The 13,908-nt window shown below is 31.2% G+C and overlaps 1 protein-coding gene across 2 annotated transcripts; it reads right to left on the bottom strand.

Moving 5' to 3' along the window:
• Window positions 1-741: 741 nt before the first annotated feature.
• On the bottom strand, window positions 742-4,879 carry LOC105767686 (cactin). Of its 2 annotated transcripts, none has more exons than XM_012587260.2 (13): window positions 4,495-4,879; window positions 4,317-4,408; window positions 3,962-4,061; window positions 3,781-3,852; window positions 3,602-3,664; window positions 3,366-3,506; window positions 2,941-3,036; window positions 2,387-2,671; window positions 2,160-2,298; window positions 1,921-2,066; window positions 1,664-1,840; window positions 1,293-1,559; window positions 742-1,176 (listed from the first exon to the last, which is right to left on the bottom strand). In XM_012587260.2, exons 1-13 carry the CDS (start codon window positions 4,807-4,809, stop codon window positions 1,057-1,059), a joined length of 2,013 nt encoding a protein of 670 aa, XP_012442714.1. In that variant the 5' UTR covers window positions 4,810-4,879; the 3' UTR covers window positions 742-1,056. The 2 variants fall into 2 exon arrangements, with proteins under 2 accessions (XP_012442714.1, XP_012442715.1); XM_012587261.2 differs by having other exon boundaries at window positions 1,921-2,063; window positions 4,495-4,877.
• Window positions 4,880-13,908: the final 9,029 nt, after the last annotated feature.

The raw sequence follows: 13,908 nt of genomic DNA, 5'->3' as shown, positions 1-13,908 counted from the left end.
TTCTAATAAAAGAGTAGAGGTCAAATTAAATAACTGTGTAAATATCGAGTGCTAATTTTATTAGAGATTGTTTTACTCCCTCATCTAACAAAAAAAAGACTAATTTATTATTTTTTTAATAGAAAATCTAAAATGCAATCCAAAATGAGGATTTCTGATACCTTTATCGGCAATTAGCTATGGAATGGCTAAAGCCATACGTATAAATGCACACTAAATACACGCTAGTTAAACTTAGGTTACTAGGCATACATGCTCACCAATCTCATGAGCAAGTTATTTGGCTTTCCCATCTCATATCATATGACCCACTTACATTCCTGTCCAACTAAATCTAATAATAATAATAATAATAATAATAATAATAATAATAGTCTGATTGCCTTCACATCACCCATTTCTATTTATGACAAAAAGCAACCTCCAAAGTTCAAACAAGCTTTGATTGCATACTAACACCTGCACAACATTTACACACAACTCTAAACAAGCTTATGCTAATGGCGACCACCAAAATTCCCTCACAGTCTCGTAAAGTCTTGATGCTGTTCACTTTAAAACCATGCCAAGTTTAGTTAATCAAAAACCACTTTGCTACTTAATTAGGCAAAAAGGATATTAAGATTTTGTTTTTACAAAAAGCTGTTCACTTAGAAAATGCACCGTATATTTTAACTATGGAAATATTAAATTTCAAAGCCAAAGTTTACGAAACAAAGAAAAAACATGTTGAGAGACAAGTAACTCTAATCTAAGAGTCCCAATTCCATAACAAATTCCAAGAAGACTATGAGTGACCATTTTAATGTTCCAAGTGCAACATTTTTGTGTGAAAAGTATAGTGCCAGAGACCAAGGCAAATATATTGGTCATAAATTGAAAGCATTGAGGAAAACACTACAGGTTAAAATATGAGAAAAGTTCCTATTCACAGTTTTTTTCTTCTTTGTTTTTTAGTAATACAACAAAATCCTGAAGTTACCTTAACGGTTGTCCGAGTAGAATTTCATGGCAGGCAGCTGCAGCTTGCAAAGTTGTTGTAAAATCAACCACATATTACCTACGGTAGCGATATCGCTTGAAGTTAAAATATACATGCAAAATTCCACGTTCGAATGTGCATTTAAATCCCTTCTTATGAGAATATTCCCACTCCTTGTTTACAATTCGGAATGCCTGTAGGGCAATTGCAAATGAGTTAGTACTTACTAAAAGAAAAAAACATTCTGAATAACATTTGCAGATGGATCAGTAATTTTCTCGAGAAAAGGCTATATATAAAATTAACTTACAATGTCCTCGTAGGGTGGTCCAGCATGAAACCTTATGATGCACGTTTCTGAACTATTACCATCCTTCTCAATAGTGTATACGGGAGCCTTTGTCTTGTCAACAAGGTCAGGGTAGAAGATATTAAATTTATATCCTTGCACGATCTTGGGAGGAGGGTTATCATGATCATAATGGGTCTGATTGTACTTGTTCCACTCATATCCAGTGTGAACACGGTTGAAATATTTTGGTTTTCTAGGACGGTATTTATCATGCCACCAATACACCTGCACCAATATATATAAGTTGATTTCAAAAGACTAACAGAAGGCGGCAAACTGCAAAATTCCTAAATTTATTTGAATAAAAATGGGATGTGTTACTAAGGTACCTGCGAGTCCAAGTTAACTTCAGCACCAGAGCCAAATACTGCATCACCCTCCTCCATTGCTCCCATAGCTTTCATGGCTTTTAGCTCAAAGTTATCTTCTGAAGGGGCAGGTTTCGATTTCAAAGCTTCTTGCATCCGTCTTTGCTGCTCCTCTAACACAGCCATACGTTTCCTTTCCTGTTAACAAGAAACATTGTTAGCCACAAAGACTCCTTAGCTACCATTCAAATCAAGGGGCAATATGGATATTGAGTTACCAATATAGCCCTGTCCTCCTCTGGGTCAATAGCTTCTTCATTTTCATCACCATGCAACAGTTCCGGTGAAAAGGATCCAGCCTCTTCTTCCACCTCATGAGTCTCTTCTTGTATTATCAGTTCCGGAGAATATGTTTCAGCATCTACTGAGGGAAAAAGAAAATTAGCAAATAGTCCAAGGTTCAGAAATCTAAAAATGAAGCCACCATATCCCCTTGAGACCATGATTAAGCACAAACCTTTCTCATCATGATCACTGGCCTCCTCCACAGGTCTTAAACCATTATCAGATTCCAGTCTATCTTCACCTTCTGAAGGTTGCTCAAGGCGTTGCAAATGTTTACGCAGCATTTTAGCATGTATTTCCTTCAAACAGGCCTGTTAACACATAAATTAACGCATAAGTCCCAGATAAACACCGTGACTTGACCAAATATTACCATGAAGAATATCTAGACAGGATTACCTTCGCTTTGAAAATATGAAGACGTTTAAGAACAGCCTCCCAATACTCGACAACTTTTGCCGTGCCAGTTCGCATCTGTGACTCAATCTGGGATTGTAATGCCTCCAGCTCACGGTGGGTCTTCCCTTCCAAAAGATTCTTGACATCTGCTTCAATAGTAGAATGCAGTCCCCTTTCTTCTGCTAGCAACTCAGCTGGAGGTTCCTCCCCACGCACCCTAGCTCGATCAAGTGCATCCTTCTTCCGGGCTTCAGCTAGCTCCCAATCACATACCACCATAAGTGCCTGTGAAATTTAACATACCAATATATTCTTACTACTTATCCCCAAAAACAACCCTTCAATCAATTAAATTAAGCAATGTGAATCATTTTCAGGCATTTTCTTTTATCCAGGGCTCTTATATTATACAAATATACGAGAGTGCACAAGATGGAAATTTCAAATAAGCAAAATTAAATTAGAAATTGAGTTTGCAATAGACACAGTGGAACACAAAGACAGTAGACTCTGTACTCTGCACCCAGTGGGAATAAAGAGGGAAAATGCAATACCTCCCAGTAAACTATGTGTGTTGGAGTTGCCCTATCCAAATCAAGATGCATTTTGATGTCATCACGAAGCTCTTCCATCTCTTTAACCGTCAAACCCTGAATCAGAAACATCAGACACCAAGATCAATGATAATCACAAATGAGACAAATGAATAATAAAATGTTGATAACAATAAAGCACTGAACTACTTATGATTACAAAGTGCAGAGGGTCGGTACACAGTTATGGTCCATTAAACTGAGGTCCAACAAACAAATCAAACAACATGAAACTATAATATGACCAACAAAAGAAAATTCCCACAATCTAACTATATTTAGCAAACTGATCTTCATTAAAACAATATTTAAAATGATCAAAATTGAAAGCTAGAGGCATTAAAAGGTGTCAAGTACAAGAGCAACAACAACAGACGGAGATATACCTTGAAAACCATGTATGGTTCATTTAGCTCTATATCCATATCATCAGAGCCATTCAGATGCTTGGACAAAATATCAATAGGCTTTGTACGGCCTTCACGCAATCTAATCTCTGATCTGACTTTGCTTTGATCAAAATGGAACTGTAGATAGCACATGTTACTATCCTAACCAACTATAAAGGAACAGAAAAAAAAAAGTATCAACAAAAAAAAAAAAAGGACACTCAGCACCATACCTCCTCCTCCTTCTTCTCCCAATCGTCAAACTCAGCTCTAGCACGTTCTCTAGCTAGCAAAGCCTGCGGGAACAGAGGTTAATAAACCAAAAAACATTTAATATCAACCAAGAAAGCCCCAGATAAAGTTTAATTTTGCAATAGGTCACAACCATGCTTTTCAAGAAACCAAACTTTACCATTTCTTCCTCATGTTGTGCTTTCTCAAGTGCCCTTTCCTCCCTTCTCTTTTTAACTTTTTCAATCTCAGCCTGCAATGTGAATTTGTATAAGCATTCATGAAACAATGGATTTCATTCCACATTCACATATTATATGATTAATACTACACAAAAATAATCTTAACCTATACCACCTTACCATTCTCTCTTTTTGTCTCTTCTTCTCAGCTTTCACTGAAAACGTGTCCAATGGCACCCCTTGGGAAACATCACGCTCGATTTTCTTCCGCCAAACAAATCTAAAGACCACATGCAATCCCATTTGTATTAGATATTATTATTTATCACACAAATTCAGTCACTGGATTAGTGAAGCATTCAATCCCAGAAGATATTATCTATAAGTGCCTGATAAAAGATAGAGCAAGAACTTTAATTGCGACGATTACCCAGTAAATTTTGAGTTTCTTATAATTTTCCAGGTTCGAACACTCTAAACTTTTAACAATAAGTCATTCATAAGAAAAAGAAAAAAGTTGAGAAAAGAAACTTACTTCTCGTTGAGATTCGAATCGCCAAAAGGATTTGAATCATTTGAATAACCCGATACTGTTTGTGCTTTCAATTTCTTCGCAGCTCGCATTGCCTAATTAAAATATTGAACTATTAATTCACAAAAAAGAAGTCCAAAATATTCGAAATAATCGAAGGAAAGCCAAAAAAGAAAAAAACCTTCTTTTGTGCTTTCTTTGCCATATACTCAGCAATTTCCTCTTCCGTGATGTTTCTAGAAGATCTCTTCTTCTTACTACGTCCTCGGTCGCTTCCATCGCTATCATCACCGGAATCCTCTTCGGAATCACGACCGCGACGGCTCCGGCTACGGCTATGGCGGCTGCTTTTGCTTTTACTGCGACGGCTTCTATCCTTGCTGCGTTTGCGGTATCTTCTGTCAGGGGAAGAATCTCCGCTGTCGGTTTCGTCTGATTCAGACTCGGAAGCCGAGTCGTCGTAAGATCTTCTTTTGCTTCGACTACTTCCTGCCATGATTAGGATAGGGTTTTTGATTTGCAGACCAACGTCCAACTATTAAAATAAATTTTGGATCCCGCCCTGGGTCGGGTTTAACCGACTTTAAAAACTTAACCTTTATATTTATGGAATTTGCCATTTCTTTTTGGACGCAGACTGCTCAAGCCAACTGTTACTAATCCAATTACTTTTATGGGTATTAAAATATTTAAAAAATTATAAAATTAATTTAATCACTTCTTATCTATTCATCGATAAAATCTAAATAAGGCTTTAGTTGAAATAAAGAAATGTTAAAATTAAGACATTAAGTTTAAATCTTTTGTAAAAGAAATAGATTTTTGGTATTTTTTGATTGAGTTGTGACTTGGATAGGTTTAAATAATAACTAAATTATGTCACATTCATGAGATGGGTGAAAACAGAATTATTTAACAAATATATTTATAAAAAAAATTAATATAAAAATCAAATGAGGCTTTAGTTAAAATGACAAAGTAAATATATTGAAAAATAGTCTTATATTCAAATATTATTATGTGTGTATTTTTCTATATTTTTATGTAAAAGAGTTAAAGAGACGAGAACACCCTCAAAATGTAACACCCCCTAACTCCAAATTGTCGCCGAAACAGGGTTACGAGGTATTACCAGACATTTCGAACAATTTACAAATAATTCTTAAATAAATAACAAACATATATAAAAGAATCATAAATTCATATAAATTTATACTAATTGGCTTCATTTTTTTTTTTAAATTCAATATAACCTCTTTATAATTATTGAACCTTCCCTGCAAATTTCAAATCGCAACCAAACCAATTCCAGTATTTCAACCAATACATTTATATACTCAAATATACTTAAATCATACTTGACATATTTACTTAACAACTTAATTAATGAAAACCCTATTAACATTTCTAATTAGTTCATCAACTATTCAAGCCATTCCAATTCAATACCAATGCCATAAACAATTTCTACCATTTTACTAATTTAATCGTCAAAACACCAAATATCTTTCTTTACAACAAAATTATATAACATACTAAAATAACCATTATAATCCCTATGTACATGCCACTTTCACTTAAAGGAAGAAAACATCACCAAAGTCTTTATCTTTGAGTCTGGATTGTCCTGGATCTTTGACCGAGACTCGACTCCTTTTTAACTCACGCATGGAAACAATCAGACACGAGTATTTTATACTCAGTGGTATTACCATAATTCAAATTATAATAGCAATAAGAAATAGAATTACCAAGCATGCAACTATCCATCTTCTTAATTATTAATTAATTCTTAAACTTTCATCAATTAACAATAACAATAAAATTTATAGCTATTCTTCAATTTCAATCACATATCACATGTAACAATTTCAATCACTACTTGAACATTAAGTTCATGCCTTTTGTTTTCAATCTCAATTTCAATCCACAATTTTAAATTTCCTCATATTCAATACTACAATCGATCAAATTCATTTGATTTTCTCATTTCAATTATTCACCCTATTAACAATCTAGACTTGACGGATACACGGATTCCAACCCAAACACACTAGTACGGCACATTGTGCCTAAAATGGTACATAGTACCTGATTAGTATACGACACATAAGTGCCTGAAATGACACACAAGGTGCCTGATACGACACATAAAGTGCCTGAGATACGACACATAAAGTGCCTGATCAGTAAAGCCGATAAATCCCGTACTCTTCCAAATCCTTTGGCATGCCAATTATATCCAGACTCAGTCCGACTAGTTAATAGGGTATTTCAATTTCACAATTCAATTTTCACCTTTATTTCAAGATTTCATTTTCAATATCAAATATACTTTTTCATTCACTAATCAAAACACAATTCAATACCAACACATACTTTTCAAATTCACATTTCAATTAAATTTTAATTTTCCATTTTCAAGTCAATATTCATTTCAATTCCACACATATATCCATTATTCAATTGAATTTCTTTCAACTTAATAATAATACTTACCTTATATTTCACTTACCTTATTATTTGTTTACCATACACATAATTTAAATTTAACATTAAAATAATAAATAATTTGAATTATAATAATACAAACCCGAATTTCGCAGTTACTCCTCGACGACCTTCTCCTTCCCTTTTTGTGTCGATACCTCGAATTCTTTATTAGTAAATTAAAGCTTAAATCCTTAAACCCTAGTTTTTCCTTTTTCTTTTCTTTCTTTCTTTTTCCTTCCCCTATTTCAAATGGTCTCTGTTTCTTTTCTTCTTTTGTTTTATTTCTTTTATGTATTAGTTAATAATAATAACAATATATAATAATAATAATAATATAATAATATTTAATTCACAAATATTTTTACTTAAATTATAAGAAAATATTTTATTTTATTACAAGTGTGTTTTTATATATTTTACACATGTATTATTTTATCACCATACAATTATCTTCATCTTATTTATTTCCTATAATATAATATCTTAACTTTAATTAATATAATTTATAATATTTTAATTAAATAATATTTTTATAACATAAATCAAGAAAAATCTAAGATTTTTCCATGTATTGTCGTCTAATCTTAAGCCATTGGCTTATTTACCTATTTGGTCCCTATTTCTTCCTTCTAATCTACAATTGGACTTTTAACCTTTATTCACTTTAGTCTCTTCTTACTAATTACTCTAAATTAGGATAAATTGACTTAATTAAAACATAATTAGACACACCACTAGACTCATAAATATTTCTAATAATTATCTACAGGTTCAATTTTCTAAGACAGAGGCTCAATACTACTCTTTTTCGATGCCCGTGAATTTTGGGTCATTACACAAAATAATATATTTTACATTGTAAAGCAATGATATTTTAGTCATTACTCAATTGAATTGATCTCTAGTTGATTCATGATATCAACTTAATCAAAGGTTTAATATGTAATATAGATATAGATGATGATATAAAAGTAATTCCCTAACACAACAATAAAAAAAGTAATTCTTTCAATTAAAATAAAAACTAAAACTAAAAAAAGTAATTTCTTTAAACTTTCAAAATATCTTCCTTTGATAAAGTATACTACTTAAAAACTTAATTACACTTGTATTGTGGAGATATGCCTCATATTTTTTTACTTTTTTCTCTCGCTTAAACTTTGTTTTTAGTTTACCACTTAAACTTTGATTAGTGTAGATTCTTTTAAATTAGTTTCCCACTTAAAATCTTATTAATGTAGTTTATTTTAATATTATTTGGCCTATAAATAGGTCATTTTCCCACCTTAGAGAAATAACTCATTACACATTTAGGTATTAGCTTTTACAAACTTTTAGAGAAGTTTGTGTTTACATTTTAAGAATTCTTATTTCGGGTTTCGGGGTTTAGTTTTATCTCTATCTTTTGTACTCTTCGTTTTTACCGTTTTAGTAAAATTATCTTTGCCCAGGTCTGATTTCCACAAACGCAATGCCTTATCTTTTCAAAAGCTGCAGCCAAAAGAGAACCTCTTTTATACGAAACGGTCATACTTTTTTCCCTCCTATAACCAAATTGTCTCAACTTCGACTCCTTAATAGATGAGAGTTGTCCTATTTCACCAGTCACCATTGATCATTTCAGAACATAAAGATTGTCAATCCTTTTACCTTTCGTCAAAACGAGAGCCCCATAGGATACCTTAATGTCGTTTGACTCGATGTTAATTCTACAGCCATTTCAGTCCAAAATTCCCAAGGAGATGAGATTTTTCTTTAAGTCAGGCACATGCCTCATATTGGGCAATGTCCTAGTTGCCCTATTGCGCATCCTGATCTAAACAGTACCAAACCGGTTACCTTACTAGGTGAACCATTCCCCATGCACGCAACTCCACATTCAACTAAACTAGACGTGGAGAACCAGTCATTTTTAAGACACATGTGGAAAGAATACCCTGAATCCAGGATCCACTCAGACATAAGCTGGGAGTTTTCACTTGTTGACACTAACAAGAAATCATCACCCTTGTCATTGGCCAAATTAGCACCAACTAAATCTTCCTCATTGCTCTCAGTAGCCCTTTTATTTCATAGTTTGTAACAACTCGATAGTCAGCGATGTCAGAAAGTGTAGTTTTGGCACTCCATTTTTGTAAATCAGACCCGTAAATATTTTTATTTAAACATTTACAGAGTTATTTTAGAGGCAAATTAAATTTTGGATAAGTAATTTTTGTAAAATTAGGAGTTATTAAGATACAAAGATTAAATTGTGTAAGAGTTAAAAGTTGAATTATAGATTGAAATAAATAAAAGGACTAAAGTAACAATTATATACATTTGTTTCTTTTAAAGTGGATGCTCATAGGTTAAAAACAATTAATATCATGTTGTATATATTATATATTATGATTTAAGTTAACTTCAATGAATGAATATTATAACAATAATAAATAAAATGAAAACAAATCAATAAAATAAGAATGAAAGTGGAAGGTGTGAGATCATGCAAAATCAAAAGAGAGAATAATAAAGCAATTGAGAAAGAAACGCACGGTACTTAGGAGTTTTAACCTTCCAACTTCAAATTGGTTAGTGTAATTTAGCCATTTTCTTGTAACTTTTACGTTTTTAGAATCCTGGTACTTAAAGTTACCCGACTCATGTCATACTTTTTAGTATTGTTAAATATTTTAGATGTTGTTATTGTTGAGTAGTTTAAGTATTAATGGTTAATTTGATAGATTTTAAAATTAGAAGTGGAAAAGGACTAAATAGCGAAATTAATTGTTGATTTTGAGCAATAGGGACTAAATTAAGAAAAATTAAAAATTAAGGGGTAGAAAAAATAGAGAGCAAAATATGGTGTAACATTTGAAATTTAATGAAAATTGAGTTGTGTATTATTAATCTATTATAATTTTTTTATTCCATAGTGAACGTCGTCCCGGAATCTTCTAATAAGAAAGGGAATGACAAGGTCGACGTAGGGTAGCTCAGAATATACAGTTTGTGTTTCTATAATCCGAACTAAGTTATAAATTGTTGCATATTGAATTGTTGTGTATAGTAAGTATTGAGGTAAGAAATTTTGTACTTTGGGTTGAATTGATTCCATAATTTATTTAAGTGTACAAATTTTGTATATCATGAAATGTGTTGCTTATTTGAATATTGAATTGAATATATGTCTATATGTGATAATGTACATATATGAGATTTGGACATTGGATAAATTGAAAAGTGAAATGAAACCCTATTAACTATTTCAGACTGAGTCGAATATAGATGGCATGCCATAGGATAGGAAGAGTTCAGGGATTTCTTCAACTTCGAGTCGATGCGACAATGGGTGCCAATTTGTTTCGGTTTAACTAATGAGACACTAGGTGTCAACTTATATAGCACTGGGCACAATTATTACTTCGGATTTATCCGATGAAGCACTGTGTGCTAAACTTGTGTATTGGTTGGATCCTTCGTGTATCCGTTTAAGTCTGAGTCGTGTTAATAGGGAAAATAAACGATAAAATTGATGTGTTCGATATTGAAATGACTTGGTTGAGAGCTGGAAATGAGATACGAAATGTAATATGAAATGGTAGATTGATGTGAATATGGATTGAAATATGAGAAATGAAATCATGAATTGGAAGTAGAGATGAAATATGCCATTGAATGAATTGGTTTCTCAAATGCCATATGAAAGATTGTTGCCTTATACTAAAATTTGTGAACTCTATTGAATGTGAATATAAAATGAGTAAGTTGGCATCATTGAATTGATACATATATTTTATGACATTACTCATTACATCTTTATGTCTTATCTATTCATATCAAGTTTAAATTGTTTGGATTATAAAAAAACCATTGAGTTATACTTAGCGTGCAGTTTTGTTTTTCGTGCGTAGGTTAGGTACATTTCAGCTTACCGTCGACTCAACATCCAACAACGATCCCATACTCAAGTGTGGTGATCTTTAATTTTTAACGACAAGTACCTAGGAAGTCTTTGGTTGATAGTTGGTTTGTTAATATGATGTTATTTTGGGTTTCAAGTATAGTGATGGTCATTTGTATATATATGTTGTGGTTGAAGCAATATATTTGGTATGATAGTTTGACATAAGGTTTTGGTATGTGTTTGTAGCTTAAAGCTTGATATCTTAAGTAGCTATATGTTGGTTCAATATTAGCAAATTTGGTATGAATGAAAGTCTTGAATGGTTGATGTATTATTGATATTTGATGATATAAATGGTAGTAACAATAAGGGTACATTAGTTAGGCACTTAAGTTGATTGTTTTGGTATGAATTGAGCACATTTAATTGTGTTTTGAGTAGGTTAAATGGCTGGTGAAATGGTTACTTTGTAACAACCCAGTTTTGACCCTAATCAGAATAGTGGTTTTAGGACCACAAATCCGAATTAGAAAAATATTTTTATATATTTTTTCTGTGTTTATTATGTGTGAATTTACTAGTGTGAAAATTTCATGCTTTAATTTCGCCGTTTGAGTGTCTAATTAAATAAAAGGATTAAATCGCGTAAAATAAAAATGTAGTGGTTAAATATGAAAGTGCCTAATTGTTGTTGTCTTTATAATTTAGAGGTTTTATTATGCAATTAGCCCACTATGTAAGTTAGTGGATGGCAAAGGACTAATGTAACCTTATTATATATGTTTTATATATATTAGTAAATGTTAATATAGTAAATTAACAATAAGGTTAAAATATGTATAATATAACAAATTAAAATGCCATGTTCTTCATCTTTTGGCCGATTGGAGAGAAAATAAAAGGGTTTAAAGCTTATTTCATTCGGCACTTTCAAGCTTTGATTAAGGTATGAATTTTGTTCGGTTTTTGATGATTTTTATGTTTTAGAGATCGTTGCTTTGTGTTCTTCAAAACCCATGTTTTAATTTTGTGAATTGTTGATGATTTTGAAATGTGCCATTGATGAATGCTTAGACTTTGTGATAGTTGATGATGAAAAATGAAAGATATGTGATAGATTAATATGTTTTGTATTGGAATTTTTAGTGAAATTGAGTAAATAGGGCTAACTTGTGAAATTAAATTTTTGGGGGACTAAAATGTGAAATAAATGCAATGTGTGGACTTGTATGAGAACCATGAATATTCGGCCCTTGTGTGGTATGGGCAAATTTTGTATAAATTGTGTTTTATGCAATAGGGAGTAAATTGCAAAAGTGAAAATATTAGGGCAAAATAGTAATTTGCCAAATTATGTGTTTTGGATTAAATTGAATGTGTTAATAAATAAATTATCTTATTTTGAATATATTTAGATCGAGAACCAAAGAAATTGGAGTTAGATCGGGGAAAGGCCACATTAGTCGAATAATCGTCCGACTTCGATTTTCCATCGTCCGAGGTAAGTCTATTAGCTATTTAATTTTTATTAAATTAGTTTATATGTATGAATATCAAATGTATTTATGTTGAGTTAAAATTTAAAAGTATATAAATCGAATGGAAAGTATGAAAATTATGTATATATATATATATATGTGTTAGGTTCAATTAGTATGAATACACAAATATACATACATCAATGCCCTTGTAAATAATTTAGATATGGAACTATATATATAGGTATGTGATGTATTCAACATAGGTATGTATATATGTGAATAAAGTTTGAATTTAGTTAATGTTGTTTGTTATATATGTTTACATGATGTTCGAATAGATATATAAAGATATATATATGTATGTGTATCAAATATTGGTATAAGTTGGATTGAATAAGCATGTATATATATGAATAAATACTTATATATATTGAGTATAAGTAAGAAATTATATGTATATATATGTGTTAATTTTCGAATATGTATATGTATAAATAAGTATAATCTTTGAGTTTGATTAAGGGTATATATTGTATATACTTTAATAATTTTGAATGAATGTCACTGTGGAATTGAAGAATATACATGTATATTTTGAATAAGTTCGAACATATTTCAAGGTTTAAATGTTAAGTATATTTATATATATGGAAATATCGAATAAGTATATGAGTTAAAATATAATGTATGAATTGTATATATATATGTATTAGTTAATGTATATTTGAGTTTTATAAGTTAAAATAAATTGCATAGATTCTATTTATATATATATATTTAGCGAATATATATATATATATATATATGCTGAATTTTATAAGTTGGATGAAATTTAATAGATTACATGTATGTTAGCGAATGTATGTATTGAACTCGATAAGTTGAAATTAATCACATGAATTATATGTATGTAGTTAATGTTTGCTTTGAGTTTTATAAGTTGAAGCTTATAATATAGAAGAAAATATGTATAATATTGAATGCGGTATTGAGTTCTATGAACCGAATTTAATGATATGAACTATAGAGATGTTATTCAAATGTATGTTTGCTACGAAGATTGGAATAATAATTCGATTCTTGCCGAGATACAATTATTGAAAAGATTTATATGAGATATAAAGAATATCTAGATTTTCTTATAAAGAATTTTGTGAAAGACCAATTTCATACTCGTGGTATTCAGGCTCGATGCTTAGCGGATGTAGTGCCAGTGAATTAATTCAGACTTTAAGTCTAGCGAGCTACGTCGGTGATCCGAATCGAGTTATAAACCTAGCAGGCTACGTGCCGGTGATCTGAATCAGGTTATAAACCTAGCAGGCTACGTGCCGGTGATCTGAATCAGGCTATAAGCCTAGCAGGCTAAGTGCCGATGAATATGTTAAATTAAGTGATTATATGCATGTGATATATATATATAAATGATTTTGGGTTATATATATAATGAATAAATATATGAATACTTATTTATATGTATTCGATGAGCTTATAAATGTTTGGATCTATGTGTTTAGTGAGTAAGTACATATATTGGTTGCTATGAAATTGTTGAATATACATGTATGAAATCGGCACATGTGGATTAGAAGTATAAATGTGCATTTGATTCATGTAGTTGATAAGTAAAAATATTATTCATGAAATGAAAATGATAAGTATATTTGGAATTTGTATATGCAATTAATGATTGTGTACGTAACTTGATTATAAGCATATAATGATTTTTCAT

Source organism: Gossypium raimondii, chromosome 4, assembly GCF_025698545.1.
Source record: "Gossypium raimondii isolate GPD5lz chromosome 4, ASM2569854v1, whole genome shotgun sequence".
NCBI classification, from domain to species: domain Eukaryota; kingdom Viridiplantae; phylum Streptophyta; class Magnoliopsida; order Malvales; family Malvaceae; genus Gossypium; species Gossypium raimondii.
This window is presented reverse-complemented; position numbering and strand designations above follow the sequence as displayed.